Source organism: Crassostrea angulata, chromosome 4 (genome assembly GCF_025612915.1).
Source record: "Crassostrea angulata isolate pt1a10 chromosome 4, ASM2561291v2, whole genome shotgun sequence".
Lineage (NCBI taxonomy): Eukaryota > Metazoa > Mollusca > Bivalvia > Ostreida > Ostreidae > Magallana > Magallana angulata.
This window is the reverse complement of record NC_069114.1, coordinates 728,882-747,282: the sequence shown is the minus strand read 5'-3', so window position 1 is coordinate 747,282 and position 18,401 is coordinate 728,882. Positions and strand designations below refer to the sequence as shown.

Sequence of the window (18,401 nt, the reverse complement as noted above, 5' to 3'; positions counted from 1 at the left end):
TTGATTAGATAATTTATGAAAAACATAATCCTTGTGGTCTGAAAGCGCCATGTACTTGATTTATTCTATTTAAATCAAGTTCAGACCCCAAGGAGGGAGGGAGAAAATTTTAAGTGGCAAAGTGCATTCCTATACCTTTAAAATGGACTAATATTTGCCAGGATATACATATGCCTTACAAACCTTAGTCCCATATACATGCAAACACATTCAAATACTATTCATGCATGGGTAAGGATATACATATGCCCCACCCAAAAAGATGTACAATGTAACCTAATACTTGTAATATATAGTCATCATAGGTAGGAACATACATATGTCCAGCCCTTTCAAAGCTTTAACATGAAAATAACAACTTATATTTCAAATTATTTTAACGCATTATAAGTTATCAAGAAATATACATATGTTCCTGAATAAACGTGTATATCCATAAGTTCACAGTCGGTCTTTGCTCTCTCTATACAATATTAACTGGTCTAATATAACTTTTGAATGCATCTGATTTCCATCGACCTAACAGTCTGATTTTGCTGTCACTCATGCCAATGTCAGCACAGTGCGACGCCATGCCTATCCGGAAAGAATGGCTAGTAATGCGAGTCATATCCAACTTTGCAAATGATAGACAGTTTTTTAATACCGCCGAAAGTTTACCCCTGGAAACTGGAATATTTGGTACATAACAAAAAAGTGGCCCATTTTGTACTCCTCTTAACTTGATGTAGTCTTCTAGGCATTGAACTGGACAATACTTTTTGTTACTTGCAGAGTGAATAGTGAGAAAAAATGGTTTGCCAATGTGATGTTTATATGTAACAAATTTGATAATTAAATGATCTTGCTGCCTGGAAATTTGATTAAACTGAATTAAATTTTTGTTAATTACCTTTTGACATGATGTTATTTCCCCAACTCTCAAGAATCCATAAAAGGCCAACAAAAACATTGCTTTAAACAAGGCCTTTTCAAATGCATTGGAAACTGTAACTGGTAAAAAGTCACAAATTTGATGCAAAATATTTTTTGTAATAGGTATTCTAACATCTTGTGAAGGTTTAAGTTTGCGTGTTGATAAGAGCAATTTTTGTATTAAAAAGGACGAGCATGGATCCCCAAAACTGTTGAGCTTATGGATGTAACTAATAGCTGAGAGATATGAAGAAATAGTTGTTGCAGCATAGTCCTTTGAAAATAGGTAGGCAACATAATATACCAATATGTGTTGTTTCACTGGAAACTCAATAATTAACTCGTATTTCTCGGCAAAATCTTTAAAAACTGTCCAAGCATGGGAGTACGAAGCTAAAGAAGAATTAGTAAGGCTCGCATCCAATAGTCTTTGTATGTCACCTCTTAATTTGGAAAGGGCGGTAGTGGAGATATGTTGACTGGATTTCTGTCGGCCCAGGGTGCCAGTTGTAAAAACTGATTTACCTTTGAACGAGAAAGACAATCACATAGTAAATTTTCTTTTGAAGTCAAATGCTGAGCTTTAAAATAAATATTAAACTTCAAGCATATCAATACCAGTTTTCGCAAAAGAAACATGATGTGCTTATCTTTTGCTGTTTGTTTATTAATGACATGAACCAGTGCTTGATTGTCTGTGTTAAACAAAATGCACTTATTAGCCATATATTTTGACCAGACATCAACAGCCAAAACTATTGGGTATAATTCTAAAACTGCTATGTTCTGATTTCGCCAACTGTCATTCCATTCTCCTTTGAACCACTGACTACCAAAAACCGCAGCATACCCCACAGCTCCAGATGCATCTGTATATAACCTTAGTTCAGTTGAACTTAACCATATATCTGGTAAAAACATTGAAGAACCATTAAAATTACTCAAGAAATCATACCAGACACTTAAATCCTCCTTAACTTGTTTCGTCATCCTAATTCTATAATACTGCTTTTTTACACCAATGGTCAGATCTATTAGCCTCCTTAAAAAGGCCCTGCCTGGCAACACTACATTACAAGCAAAATTCAATAAACCTATAATTGACTGCAGCTGCTTTAATGTTAATTTAGATTGTTCCATCGCAAACTGGATTTTGTTGACACACTTTACAATTTTTTCCTTTGGTAATCTGCATTCCATTTTTGTTGAATCCAATTTATAACCCAGGTAAGTTATAACTTGGTTAGGACCACATGTTTTTTCAAGTGAAATGGGAACCCCAATATCTGAACACATATTCAAGAAAGATTTCAGCTTGTAGACACATTGAGTTGGCGATATATCCACAATGATAAAGTCATCCAAAACATGTGATATACATGGTATACCAAGTTTATTTTGTGCTATCCATTGTAGGGCTGTGGAGAATCGCTCAAATATTTTACAAGATGAACTTAGACCAAACTGCAAACATGTATCAAAGTAATATTTACTCTTCCACTTGAACCCAAGATACTGAGATTGGTGAATATTAATAATTCTAAATGCTGACTTAATGTCAGTTTTACAACAGAAAGCACCTTTTCCACACTTTTTATGAAATGAATAGCATCTGAAATAGATGAGTATTGAACAAATGACTCATCAGGTGGTATGCCATCATTAATTGATTGATTTTCTGGGTATGACAAATGATGAATCATTCTAAATTCACCTGGCTCTTTCTTTTCAACCAAACCCAGTGGTGAACACTGTAAATTGGAAAATGGTTTATTTTCAAAAGGTCCTTGAACTCTACCAGCCGAAATTTCTTTTTGTATTTTTTGATCAATAATTTCTGGTCTTGTAAGAGCCGAATTTAAATTTTTTGACTCTATTCCAGGACATTCTCCAACAAAGCCTAAATAAAAACCCCTTGAAAAACCCTGAACTAGAAAATTAGTTTCATCTTCATCATACCCTGATAACCAATGAGCAAGTCTATTTACCTTGATTGGTGTTGGGCCCTTGCTTGGATGTACCAAATGATTTTGATTGGTTATATTGTTTCCCTGTATTTGTACTACCTGTTTGGTGTTGATACCTCTGCATGATCCGAAAGGGCAGCTTGGCTTGCTTTGTACATTGAATAAAAGGGTGTGACCCGCCGCAGTTATAACATCTGTGTTGGAAGCGACAAGACAAGCCTGCTGAACAATTCTTACCTGAATGGTACTGGAAACAGACACCTCTTGGCATAGAGCTATATGACATATCTTTCTGACTTTTGTTAGGTTTTGAAGATAGAGCTGTCGTCAGTCTGGCATTAACATATAACTCCATGTGTACATCACCCCATGAAACTTGTCCTTGGGCAACAAGCATCCTAAAATCGGTGTCATAAGCTTTCCAATTGCCCTTGGCGTCTGCAATATCTCTGACTGATTCTAAATGTTTAGCTAATTTAGCTTGTTGTTCTGGATATTTAATACAATAAATTGCAGCAAATCTATTCCATGCTGTAAGCCAGTCATGCATGGATGAGAGAGTTACCTCGCTTTGGGAATCATTCTCTACCTGGTGGATTGTAAGCTTGCCTGGACTGTCACCATCTTCGACCTGAATAGATAACTTACCTTTCTTTTGTTTGTCTTTCGACAAAAGGCTTGCAAATTCTATATACTGGTTTGACCAAATTTTTGATTTAGTTTGATCCGATACCCTTGCATCAATTGGTACTGCTGTACTAACAAAACCTGTCGGACACTTACCAGCGATTTTCTCAGTGTGATCCACAACTACCGCTTCAACTGAGTGTTGAATAGCGTTGTCCATATATCTAGATTCTCTTACCAACCCGTCATTATCATCGTTGTTAGATGCCCCTAGAGGGTTTATACTAATACTCCCCTGAGAATTTGAAGCACTGTTGCTGTTAATGTTGTTCATCAGCGTTGTCAACTCGTCTCTAATTGTGGCCGTCACCCGCTGGGTCACCTGTGCTGTGATGGTTTCCAGTACATCGGGGGATAAAGCTGGCGACACCACTTCCAAGTTCATTGATGTCCTGCGTTTCTTTTGTTTTGAGACAGTTGATGGTTTTGCGCGAGCTTGGCTTGTTCTTTTTGGTGGCATACTTATTCTTGATGACGATAACTAAAATTACAAATTTCACTGATATTGGTTAGAAAACCATTGTCAACATCCGGTCTGAATAGAATCGGAAAATATATGATAAAACATGAAAATTCCGGAATACTTAATTTTTTTTTTTTTTTTTTTTTTTTTAATTATTGTGTAGTTTATTGAATATTAAATGACAAACCTAAGGAAAGCATAAATGAAAAGTAGATTTTAAATTAAAATCCACTAACAACGCATGCATATAAAATTGTGGTAAATACATTGTATTGTAATAAAATAAACCTCTGGGAGTTAATTAAATATGTAAAGAAAACACAAATAAATTTGTGTTAAACACAAGAAAATTGTATTTATTCCTAAGCAATGAGATCCGCCTCAGGGAGGCAAAATTTAAATTTGAAAAATCTCAGGAAAACACAAGTAAATTGTGTTGATTCCAGTGCAATGAGATCCGCCTCAGGGAGGCAAAATAAAATATGAAAAATCTCAGGAAAACACAAGTAAATTGTGATGATTCCAGTGCAATGAGATCCGCCTCAGGGAGGCTAAAGAAATATGAAAAATCTCAGGAAAACACAAGTAAATTGCGTTGATTCCAGTGCAATGAGATCCGCCTCAGGGAGGCTAAAGAAATATGAAAAATCTCGGGAAAACACAATGCAAATTGTGTTGATTCCAGTGCAATGAGATCCGCCTCAGGAAGGCTATACAAATATGAACTATCTCTGGAAAACACCAATAAATTGTGATGATTCCAGTGCAATGAGATCCGCCTCGGAGAGGCAAAAAATACATATGAAAATTATAATGAAAACACTTGTAAATTATGCGTATTCCAGTGCAATGAGATCTGCCTCAGTGAGGCAATAAACATTTGAAATTTTACAGGAAAACACAAGTAAATTATGATGAAACTATGTGATGGATATCAAATACGGAATTACATTCCTTGCTTATTACAAAGAAATAAAACAATACAAAATATGTATGTAGATCTACATATATAACTTTATAGATATATATATATATATGATTACTTTGAAATTACAAGAGATAATCGCCCGAAACTCTAACGCATTCTAGACAAAATAAGTCCGCGCAAACTTCTATAGAGATGAACGTTGCCTTGTTTATTGAGGTGGACGCCGTCAAAAAGAAATTTATGGTCACACGCCTTGAACTTAGGCGAAGGGAAGAGGTCATTATGCTCCCAAAATGAAGCGAATTCAAATCTGTGCAGAGAAGATTTGAGAAGGATATTTACTTCATCCACAGTACTGTTGTAATCAAAACATTGCTTAAATCGTGGCAACAATTTACACACATGGATCTGAGCGACTCCAAATCTATAGTGCAGTACCGATACAAGAGATTCAATATTTGCTGCCAATTCTTCGGAAGACGTCGCACGTCGAACATCATTGCCCCCAACAATTAGAATTATGTTACGAGGTTTTACTTTTTCAATGAAACTCGCATCCTCGCGGAGAATGCCCGAAATAGTGCGACCTCCCACTCCTCTATAAAATATCCTATGATTTGCTCTTAGACCAAGATCCTCACAGTACCTAACATCCTCATTACTTACTAGGAATTGTTGAAAGCGGCGTACAATAGAATGACCCAATATAAGTACTTTATTGTGCTCCATCAGTAAAATAAATCAAAAATATAAACCTTACCGCTTTATAGATCGCTTTGAAAATTTTCAATGCTTAGCTATCGGCGTCCTGAAAGAAGTGAGAACCCACGCTATTAAAATGACGCTCCCAAGATTTTACCGCGGAATAAATTCATTGGTTACGTCCGACGACGTTGATTTTGTGTCCATATATGAAGATGCTGTATAACTTTGACAATACCGCAGGAAAGATAACTCTCGCGAACTTAACAGAAACCATCAATATGCATAAAATATTTTAAGAAATCTTAAAAATCATATAATTATTCATTAATGAGTTACTTATACATGTACTATGCTTTTTAATCAATTTACAAATAACTTCAACTGGTGATTAACAAAGATGTTTAAATTAAACAGTTGCAGCAACATTTGCGATAAAGAACACAAGTAAAAATTATTAACTTTGAATTTTGCACATTTTATAAATTCCAAAAATAAACACAAAATTGATGAACAAACCATAATGAAATTTGACAAATAGTACTCAACCAATCGGTGATGATTTGTTGCTGCAGATTGATAAACTTGAATGCAGTTTGATCACAACATGCATGCACAGATGGACTTGGACAAAAGTTCACAATGAGCGAAGTTCAGACCATATAGTTCTCAGTTAAGCCTTGCAAGGTCACTGGTCATATTACAATTAATCACGGCAATCTTTAAGGCATTCTTGATGTCTTTTTTATGACAGTCTCCTGTATGTGCTCTCCGATTTAATTTCACACATAAACAAATAGCCGAATATCACAATAATGTCCACAATGGAATAGTCAGACTTCAGCACTGTTCTTTATAATTTTCTAGGTAGTCTTTCACAAATTCTGTTTTCACTCTTTTTTGTTTGCATAATTTGATCATAAAATCAGTGAGTTAAATGTTCATGCAAGGTTTTCTTTAGGTCTGTGTAACCCGGTCACCAGGGCAGACACCTATGGGGAAGATAAATGGATTTCATATAAGCACATTTTTTTTCAAATTTAAAGCAGTTTCTAATAAACAAGTTAGCCTGTCATATATCATACTTACTCCATCTATTAATCTATATCAGTATATACTATATAGCTACAAATTTGCAATACATGTACTAACTCTGCCTATGTGAGTAGAACATGAATTCTTTTATTTAAGTAATAAAAATGTAAGTCATATAAAATTTACTTATACACTATGTAATGATAATTATCTAAATTTGGCGTTGTTTAAATAAATTTTGAATTCAAATTATTTTTTCATGCATCACAACGATGTCAATAACGAGCTTTTTGCTTGATTCGACACCCGGCATAGTCCAATCCACACTTTGCAAAAGTTGTTCCCCTTTGCGGGGTCAACCCAAAGGTCAAAAGGGAAAAAAAAACTTTTCCCTTCTTTATGCAACCAAATATTTGGGCGTCCTGTGAAGGGGTTTCCTGTGAAGAAATCTCTTAGGATTTAATTTATTCCTTTGATGTGTGGTTTGCCCCAACTTTGGGCAATCAAAATTCACAAAAGAAACCGATTTCTAATGTCAAATGACGAAGTTACAATCCTCTAAACTACAAAGGCTACTGTGAGAAATATATGGGTTTTTCCCCAAAGATGGCGGCCAAGGGAGATAACTTTTGTAAAGTGTGGATTGGTCTATTGTCATAGGGACGGCCTTAAACTGTTTTAAAAACTCATTATAAAAGATCACCGTCTTTCGTTTTATATTCCAAAAACTGTTAAAACTGACATTCAACGAATATATTTTCATTACTTCACTTACTTTTTCAAAAACGTGCTCATGATCATGCATGAGAAGGTGCATGCAGTGGCCTTGGGTGTTGAGACTCGATTCATTCACTTATATTCGTCCTCTGTTTAGCCGTGGATATTCAAAAAGTAAACACTTCATTGACAATCATTCTTTTACCTTGTGCACAGCCTTATTCCCTTATTTTCATTCATTTTACCATCTCGGTGATGGCAGACAACATGGCAGCATCGAATGTGAAAATTGGCGGCTAGCTATTGATCGACCAATCAGCGCGCGCGTAGCGTAACATTGAAACAAAAGTAAAAGTACAAACAAACACTGAACAGCATACGAAAAATTCTTCAATCTTCATGATTCAACATCAAGCGGTTTAGACACTATTATACCTTTTTGAAAGCAAAGGAGATATATGCCATTTCTGAAAAGCTATTCATTTTCAAATTTCCTATTGTATTGCCCAATCTGTCTGTGTGCAAACTCTCTCTCTCTCTCTCTCTCTCTCTCCCTCTCTCTCTCTCTCATAATATACTTATATAGTAAGTCTTTTTTTGCTTTAAGTATATGATAGTTCTTTATCATAACAAATATCAGTAAAGGAATTATTATAACTTAGTAAATCATGTTAAGTATATGATAGTTCCTTAATTATCATAACAAGTATCAGTAAAGGAATTACTTAATAAATCATGTTTTGTTTTTAGTAAATGATTGTCCCTTTTTTCATAACAATAATCAGTAAAAAGGAATTACTTAGTAAAACATGTCTACACATTAAGTAAATGTAAGTAAAATATTTTTATTTAGTAATTGAACTGAAGTTCAGTAATTGTTTTAAATTTGTAAGTAAATGTTAAGTAATTACCTATTACTTATTAATATGATTTTAAGTAAAAAATGATTACTAAGTAAAACTTTTTTTAGAGTGTTTGCATCATTTGATTATAAAATCAGTGAGTTAGTTGTTCATGCAAGGTTTTCCTTAGGTCTGTGTAACCCAGTCACCAGGGCAGACACCTATTGGGAAGATAAATGGATTTCATATAAGCACAATTTTTTTCAAATTTAAAGCAGTTTCTAAGAAAAACAAGTTAGTCTATCATATATCTACTCCATCTACTGATCTTTTAATCAATATAGCTACAAATTTGCACTACTAACTCTGACTATGTGAGTAGAACATGAATTCTTTTATCTAAGTAATAAAAATGTAAGTCATATAAAATGTACTTATACACTATGTAATGATAATACACTAAATTTGGCGTTGTTTAAATAAATTTAAATTATTTGTTCATGCATCACAAAGATGTCAATAACGAGCTTGATTCGACACCCGGCATTGTCATTCATAGGGACGGCCTTAAACTGTTAAACCATAGGCGTCGGAACCGGGGGGGGGGGGGGAGCTTAGCCCCCTACTTTTTTTGCAAAGTTAGACCTAATCATAAAGGACATAGCATCATAGAGGCCGGGTTCAGCCCCCCCCCCCCCCCCCCCCCACTTTTTCTCGCAGCAATGATAATTGTTCCTAAATTTACCTTGAAAAATTGAGAAGTTGGAGTCATAGGCATACTAGCCCCCCTCCCTCCACGGATTAGGAATTTCATGTTTTGGGTAAAAAAAATTTGGTAAGTATAGGTATACCCCCCTCCCCGCGCATGGATTAGGATTTCTATGATTTTGGGAATTAGTTTTTTTTCCTCAATTTTCTGAGGATTAGTCTAGCCCCCCCCCCCCCCCCCCCACTTTCAATTTGCTTCCGACGCCAGTGTAAACTCATTATAAAAGATCACAGTCTTTCGTTTTATATTCCAATAACTGTTTAAACTGCCATTCAACGAATATATTCTCATTACGTCACTTACTTTTTCAAAAACGTGCTCATGATCATGCACGAGATGGACCATGGTGCATGCAGTGGCCTTGGGTGTTGAGACTCGATTCTTTCATTTATATTCGTCCTCTGTTTAGCCGTGGATATTCCAAAAGTAAACACTCCTTTGGCAATCATTCTTTTACCTTGTGCACAGCCTTATTCCCTTATTTTCATTCATTTTACCATCTCGGTGATGGCAGACAACATGGCAGCATCGAATGTGAAAATTGGCGGCTAGCTATTGATCGACCAATCAGCGCGCGCGTAGCTTAACATTGAAACAAAAGTAAAAGTAGAAACAAACACTGAACAACATACGAAAAAATTCTTCAATCTTCATGATTCAACATTAAGCGGTTTAAACACTCCAATATAAGTTAACTGATATTTGAACGTAGGAAAAAAAATATAGCATAACAAAAGAACAGACAGGTTGGTGTTCACGTAATACGTGGGGTCTGGGGGGGGGGGGTCATTTTGCCTTTTATGTAATGAAACATCATGCGATTAAAGTTGATCTTATTTTCGTAATAATAGAAATTTTTATTGAGACTATCTTAGAATTATATAATTCAAAATATACTTATATAGTAATTTTTTTTTTTTTGCTTTAAGTATATGATATAGTTCTTTATCATAACAAATATCAGTAAAGGAATTACTTAGTAAATCATGTTAAGTATATGATAGTTCCTTATCATAACAAATATCAGTAAAGGAATTACTTAGTAAATCATGTTTTGTTTTTAGTAAATGATTGTCCCTTTTTTCATAACAATAATCAGTAAAAAGGAATTACTTAGTAAAACATTTCTACACATTAAGTAAATGTAAGTAAAATATTTTTATTTAGTAATTGACATGAAGTTCAGTAATTGTTTTAAAATTGTAAGTAAATGTTAAGTAATTACCTATTACTTATTAATATGATTTTAAGTAAAAAATGATTACTAAGTAAAACTTTTTTTAGAGTGATCTACCACATCGCTTATGGACGTCAATTCAAGTGTCATTTGCATTTTTTTTTATCTTTTTCCGAAAGTACATACATGATTTGAAGGCACCCTTTATTTCAACATGATATCTACAACAGCATGTGTGTCTGTCTTTAAGCCGGGCCTGTATAACAAAATAGGGCTTTTAATTTTTAAAAGACCGCTTTTTAGCTAGATTTTTTTCGACATCTGCTTTGGGTCACTTGTTCACCACTTATTGATGCAACAAGTACGTTCATAGACGTAACCGAGTCTTTCGATCTTTTCATATTGCAACTGCCTATTGCTGTTTTTAAATCTTGCAGAACCGCTTTTTCTGTTGATTTTTTACTTTGATCTTCTGGTGATAATACGATATCAGCATCAATTAAAATTTTTGTTGTTAAAGTTCAAATTTTTCAAATATGCTGCAAATGTAGCTTACCGCTTCTTTGATGATTGGAATAACGAATCCTTTAATATCTTTAATACTCTGTGTTTACTTGTTCTGTTTTTAAAAGCATGTCTTATCATTGCATTTGAATTTATCGTGTTCGCAGAGAGATCGACGTTTTTATTCCTCGATTAATTTCTATATTTTCTTTTTCGTTCTGTTTCCTTCTATCTCGTTTCAGTTTGTTTTGCTCTGTACATGCGCTTTCTAATTGCATCAGAAGTTTGTTTATACTCAGTCTGTTTGACAGTTTTGTTTTTATAATACGATGCTAGCTTTAGTTGTCGTCGTTTTTTAAGTTTCTTATTTCTATAAAACTCTAATCTTTCTCGTGGGGACATTGTCGTATCCATGGTATCACTTTCATTCTTTTGAAAACTGCAACAGATAAAAAAAAAATATTGACCCTGTAGATTTTTAAAATCTTAAACACAAATACTAGTACCGAGACATATGGATCGCCATGCAGGTTTTCAATGATAATCCTCATTCCCTATCAAAGTATTTATCTATTTGATACAATAACAAATAAAACACAAATGTTTTATTTAAACAAAAATGATTCTGTAAAGTTCTATTAGAAAATAAGGGGTGGTGTCGTTTTTGAGAGTGAGGGCTCGACAAGCAAAAAAAAAAAAAAACACCGAAGGGGGTATCTCCATGTTTATTCACTTTTTACATGTAAATTTACGAAAGATGTTTGCTGCGAGAAAAATTGGAGGGGGTGTTCGTTACATTTACGATTCTGTTTTAATTTGTCTTTTATTTTTAGTTATCCTGTACAGGACCTTTAATTCTATTACCCTTTGTGGTACCCCTCGACACTTGATATATCCACCTGAGTTTAGGTTTCTTGCTCTCTTTTGACCGAGTAAAAACACCCTGCACGATCTTCCTAATATTATCAGTTTCTGCATTCAATTGTCTTATTTTATAATACAGACAAGTCTTCTGAGGTGAGTAAACCAATGTTTTATATGCGTTCAAGGGTACACCAATTTCTAAACACAACTCCTCTAATTTTTGCATTACAAATTTACATTGACTTGTGTTAGCACTCCCTATGAAGATGAAATCATCTAAGTAATGATGAATTTACCTTGAAACTGTAAACTTAATAATTTAAAATCCCCTGGGATAAGTAACCGAAAGACGTTTTTTATATCAGATTTTGCAATAATTGTCCTTCTCCCCATTTGACTTATTGTTTGAATGACTGTGTCGAATGATGTGTATTTTACTGATGTGTGAATAGGGTCAATGTTGTCATTAATGCTTGCAGACGGTGGGTATGAAAGGTGCATAACCATTCGCCAACCGCCATCAGCTTTTGGAATAATACTTTTGGGGGGCACATGAACGTTTAACATAGGGGAGACTGAAAGGGGCCTGTCATTCGCCCCTCTGTAATTTCCTTATCTATTTTTTCTTGTAAAACATGTGGATGCTGCTTTGCTGACACTAAATTGCTACTAAAAATTGGAAACCGGGGACCCTCATATTGCAACTTAAACCTGTTAACTAGACCGCCCCTTAAAGTATGTGCTGCCTCTCTATCTTGGTAGTTAATTAAATGTTCCAGTATTTGTTATGTCTTTAGTGGGGAAACGCCCAGGGCCCATTTGTCTTGACTGTGGTGTAACATGTCTTGATTGTGGAGTAACATGTCTTGGCTGAGGTGTAAATTGTCTTGACTGTGGTAAGACTTGCCTTTGTTGATTGGTGGACTGAAACTGAGACGGTCTTAATGTAAATTATTGTCCACGAAATGACTGACCATTTGGGTGTGTAGGAGTGTGAGTGTCCATGCAGCGAGTTAATGGATGTTTATTGTTGCATCTGATGCACTGGTGCAGATATGCACAATGGATTCTGGTACAAGAATCTTTTTTGTTAAAATCAAAGCAATTGTTTGGCGAAATTGATGGGCGATTTGTATTGGACTGAATCACGGGTGTCATATACACCAGCCACAATTTGCTATCTTTTACCCCCCTAGTTATTTTATGGGTTAATTGCCATCCGAAGCCTGAATTGCTCATCTTAAGTGACCAAACCCTGCGATTTTTCGGCCGCAAACCTAACGTCATGCATGTATTTGAATAGTTGGTGCGTTTTGCTAGGGTGGGCTGTAAGATATATGCATGCATAAATGATAAAGGCATCTGTCCATTTCTCAATGGTTGTCAATGTATGATTGTGTTTGGGCTTGGCAGTCCACTGACAATGTGGATAGTTGTAGCCTTTTAGCATCACACACATGCAGGGTGGCTAAATAAACGTATTCCCCATTGACAATTAATTGTTTAGTTGCATTATCTACATAGTAACCTAAATCTACTTGGGTTGAATTGTTAATGACAGGTTGACTAAAGTTATTGCCAAACATTAAAGGCTGAGATTGAGCACCAATGTTAGTACCTTGTGCAATTTCTGCCAATTCTTGCTGGAATGAGCCAATAGCATTTGTTGGTCCTGGCACTGTGACGGATGGCGCCACCATCATGGGTGCTGTGGAGGGCTGAGGGGAATGGGAAGGCACCATCTGATTCTCCACCGGAGGTTGCGCTACATGCTCTGCTGCTGTGCTGCTGCGTGCACGCCCTGTCCTCTCGGACCTCTGTTGTCTCCGGCTCCCACGCTGGCTCCTCGTCGCTGACAAATCCGGGTTTTTTTTTCGTTTTCGGCATTTTGCTCGGAATAATAAGAACTAATTAAAATTAGCAAAAATAGTAAATACTTAACAGATAAAATGAACGATTTTTGAGTACTGCTGCATTCCGTTCTGACTATCATACCATCAAGGAGTTTCAGCAGAACATAAATAAAAACCATGTAAATAAATTCAATCGATCAAAAATCTTTCTGGCAGATTACAAAATTACCCAATATGAGTTGAATGCTTTGTTATAACAGCCAACAAAAGCAAGATTATGTAAACAATTATAATTTTAGCAAATTTACCACGTCTGACCTAGTCCACGATTGTTTTAGAAAGGGGATTATTCTAGAAGGTAAGTAACTAATGTAAAAACACCCGTTAAAACCCAACCCGATCGTACTCAAAACATCCGGCTAATAGTTACTGATATAAATGCGCATATTTGAGACAAGCTCCAATATGCGATAATATTCACCCCTGCGAATGTGTTCGGAATGTTTTCTTTATCGTTGCTAATTAAGTAATAAATCCAGAGGTGCTCGAATGAAAGTTCACGAGACTTCACTGATATTTGTTCAGTTCCTGTGAAATTTCGAGCGGAAGTATAAGTGTTCGGATAATATTAACAAAATACGTAAGTACTGGTCGTTTTTCATATCATATCCTATTTTGATTTATGATAGAACGGGAAAAGCTTTCAAGATGTATGTCTTATTTTACCATCTAGCGGTTATTTATTTAAACGATAATATTCAGAACAGAGTTACCGTTCGTGTTCAAACACGTGTAGAGTGGTTTAAAATATAAACATTGGGTTGCTTAATAAAATCATAGCCATGTTTGATGCTTGTGGTGTGCAATACCATGTTTGAAAAAAAATAATGTGTGTCTGTTTTGCATTAAAACTTAGTATATCGAGCCATTTTCAAGCAACATTCTGCATAAAATGGTATAGTCTGTTTCACTATTGATGTTATTACTAGGTCAGGCGCAGATCGAAAATTAATCCTCAGGAGGGATCTCTTAGTTAGTTGTTACAACAGCAGACAAAAACTGATTTTTGTATAGTCACATTTATTTCTAGAACACATTTTATTCACCAATTAATGAAGATACAGTTTAAAATCAATAAACCTTTAGATTTCATATTTGACTACTAGAACCTAGATACTGTGAAATAGACTTTATACACGAGGTACGATTTTTACTGCGAAACTGAAAGGGTCAAATAAAACCACGTGGTCTAAAATTTGAATGACAATAACATTCGCAGGGGTGATATTGATGATTGAAATGTCAGTCTATCTAAATCTTCAAGAAACGGACACCGAGTAATTCGCCATTTCAAAGGCTGCAATAGACCCCTTCACGATAACTGCGGTACTGCTATCTTGCAGGGCAAAATGATATACTTTGCCGAAATTTCAGTTGGTAGATAATTAAATGACGTAAATGAAACAATTGACGTTACGTCATATTTCACCAAACTATGTCATTTTGCCCTGCAAAAGAGCAGTACCGCAGTCACCGTGAAGGGGTTAATATTAAATCTCTCAGCCGAACATTTGAAATGATTATGACGTCATACTTTGATAAAGATGTTACAATTACATTCCAAACTTCATGCTGTTTGGCGCAAAATTGATTGTTTTATCAACCTGTGCATAAAGCGCATAGCTACTGATTGTATCGCAGGACATCCATATATCACGTCAACGTCAATCTATCATTCCTCAAAAAGTATGTTAAATTTATTTTATTTAATATATTTTCAGTATTAACACATTTCCCTTGCTATTGATACCCAAACACCTCTATATTTTCCTTTTCACGGCTCTTCCTCAACCCTTTATAATAATCTATAATAGCGTAAGTAAAACAGACGGTCAGTATCGTGGGCGACGCCATAGCCATTCTGCCAATTCTCGCTGCAGTACTTATTCCTATCAAAATATTTCACATACTGAATGGTATTTACAAGAAAGATAAGACAGTGAATTTTGTTTTTATTTGCATCTGAACTGTATATTGAAAGGCAATTTGCCTAGGAGATTATTATTGGTATTACAATTAATAGAAATTATTGAATTTAAAACTGTTGTAAGTACAGAGAATCATATACATCTTAAGATCGCGCTGTTCGTAAACTAAACTATTTACTTGTGGCTACTCAACAAACCTATACAATATCAAAGAATCCTAGAAGGAGCCCAACAAGCTCTGAGTGATTTGATTCTAAGAACGAAGGCAAGAAAACTGTGATGAAACCCTGCAAGATCTGATAATTAAAAGACACAAACCTTTGCGAGAGCACATTAGGGTTTGCAGCTGACTAATATACCATGAATACACTAGCAGAATTAAAATATACTTGAGTCTTCCGACCATGGGGGAGCCCGACAAACAGCCCCTAGGTGGGGTTGGGCTGTAAATTATTTGTTATTTAAACTGAACTAACACAACTAACACAAAACAAAATGAGGATAAAGCGAATAAAACACGGGAAGGGCAGAGTTTTCAGGTGATTGAGAAATGGTCAATACTGTAACGTGTTATCTACTGAGTTCTTTTCAAGGGAATAGGGTATCATATATATTAATAATTTTCCTTTACTCTGCCTGAGTATTAATGATTGGATTTAAAACAAAATAATCAATGTAAGGCGAGGTGTGTGTACGTGTCCTAGAGCCGGGCACCCTGCACCGTGTTACTTGTCAGAGTTCTTATTGTGTTCGTGGAGTACCAGGTCATTTCACCCTTATTCAGGATTACTTCTCCTGGTACCCCACCACAATTCCTCTCGACTTCTCTACCCACTGGTGCTACTCACTTCGACCCTTGCTCTTTCTCTCTCTTTCGCTTCTTCTTCTTGGACGTCTTGTCTCTTCTGCTGCTAGACGAGTTCTCCCTGAGAAACTCTCAGCGCGTCCTTATATAAGATTGGGTCGTTCCACCCGTCAAAGGGGTAACCAGCATTCTGGGAGAGTCCACTCTAGTCTCCTTAGTTACATCCCTTTGAAGTTACCGAACGCCAAATCTTTCACCGTTACACTACCCACGCCTCGATATACATGCGTCCCGCATGTCCAATGATCAGAGTACAAAGAATTTTTCTCTTTATTAACATATTTTTTTTTCAAGTTAAAAGTGATTGATTTTAATACAAAAATAACAATGGGGTAAAAATCAAGTGTCTTGAAACAGGAATATCTTATCCTTCCCCACAGATAACAAAATTATCAAAACAAACAAGAGCACTAACAATATGGACTATCAACTTAAAACAATGTTTCCTTGTCACATTACATTCTTCAACACAGGCTCATGCGTTCCAAATGTCCTCCTCGAATCTCTCAACACTTTCTCCGTCCTTCTGATATCTTCTGATAACTCGCACTGTTCTTTGGTGACTGCTTTCATCTGTCTGTGTGCTAGCGTCATTTGTGGTAGCTTGTGTCTTGCAGCAGGGACAATGGAATGGAATCAAGGGCGCCTCTTGATGTCCAGTTGTCTCTGCACTCACACTTGATGAGGTAGGCGTTTCTTTGTCTGGTGTTTGCTCGGATGCCTTGCGTTTGACTCCAGGCAGTGAAGGAGACGTCTTCTTGCGAATGGTCCTGCCGGATTCAAGGTTGGGCTCATAGATAAGGTCACCAGGGTCTTCAAGCCATTCTTGGTCATCATCTGACTCTGTGACGACAGCATTCATAAAACTACTGGATGTCTCTGGTGCGTTTACCGTGTCTTTCGAGCAGTGGACTCTTTTCTGGTGTCGAACGAGAAGTGAAGATTTGGCAAAGGCTTTGTCACACTGACTGCATTCAAATCGTTGCTTTTTCAAGTCTTCAGGCGGATAAATAACGCGAAGTTCTCTCTTCTGTTTATTTGAGGATAATGACAACGGGCCAGAACATCTCATCTCACTGCTAGGTGGTGGGCATACAGTTTCTTTCAAGCTGACATTGAAACACCCCAAATGTCCCTTCTGTTGCAGCTCATGTTCTGATTCTGCGATATACATCTTAGCTGATGCCACGTCTACCAAACATCTATTCTTCTTCAAGAAATCCAAACCCAAAATTCCATCAGTATTGATGTCAGCTACTACAGTCGTAAATTCAAATTCCGAGTTACCAATGTTAATCCGAGGATTACATTTTCCTTTAGCGTGTAACAGTGCACCATCAGCTAGTATGATGCTCTGGGTACTTGGAGCAAGTGCATTTCCCTTGGATTTTGTAATGGTCTCATAAACTTTATGAGAAAGAATCGTCAAACTAGCTCCAGTGTCAACTAAAAAGTTACAGAGTATACCATTAACGGTTACTTTTACAAATAGACCTGACTGATCATCGATGCAAGTCTGAGTAAGAAAGCTTGAACCTGGTTTAGAACTCTGTCCTTGAGACATACTTTGCTTACTTACTGCCTTTTTCTTGACTAAACAATCTCTTGCCCTGTGTCCTCTTGTACCACAGTTATGACACTTGTAAGGGAAACTGTCATTACTCTGTTTACTCTCAGTGTTCATCGTGTATGTAGTTGTCGTGTTTGAATTGCTATCTGTTAAAGCCGCTATCTTGAGCTCAAGTTCTCGAAGAGATGCCCTTAGTTCATCTCTCAGTTCTTTGAACTTACCTCTGACATTAGTTTCTTGTGTATCTGGTTTTTCTCCAGAGGCTCCCCTAGCGTAGCTTATGTCGCGTCTTTGTCGCTCAGCCCTACAAAATGCCTCTATCTCTACGGCGAGTCGTATAGCCTCATTCAGCGACTTAGGTCTTGACTGTTGAATTCTTAACCTCATGTCAAAGTCAGTGAGCGCATCAACGAATTGATCCTTGGCTATCATTTCTGTGACCTCACATGGTGCACTAGGGTAAGCTAAATGTGTCAGACGTCTTATGCTCTCACCTAGTTCAGGCAATGTTTCAGTTGATTTTTGGCGCTTCTCTTTTAACATAGCCCTGTACAA

The 18,401-nt window shown here is 36.2% G+C and overlaps 1 protein-coding gene and 1 pseudogene across 1 annotated transcript; both read right to left on the bottom strand.

The window, feature by feature from the left end:
• Window positions 1–2,478: 2,478 nt before the first annotated feature.
• LOC128179523 (uncharacterized) lies at window positions 2,479–4,151 on the bottom strand. Its single transcript, XM_052846964.1, has one exon. It carries the CDS (start codon window positions 4,027–4,029, stop codon window positions 2,896–2,898), a length of 1,134 nt encoding a protein of 377 aa, XP_052702924.1. The 5' UTR covers window positions 4,030–4,151; the 3' UTR covers window positions 2,479–2,895.
• Window positions 4,152–12,762: 8,611 nt separating this feature from the next.
• Window positions 12,763–15,343, bottom strand: LOC128180481 (uncharacterized; annotated as a pseudogene).
• Between the last annotated feature and the right edge of the window lie 3,058 nt (window positions 15,344–18,401).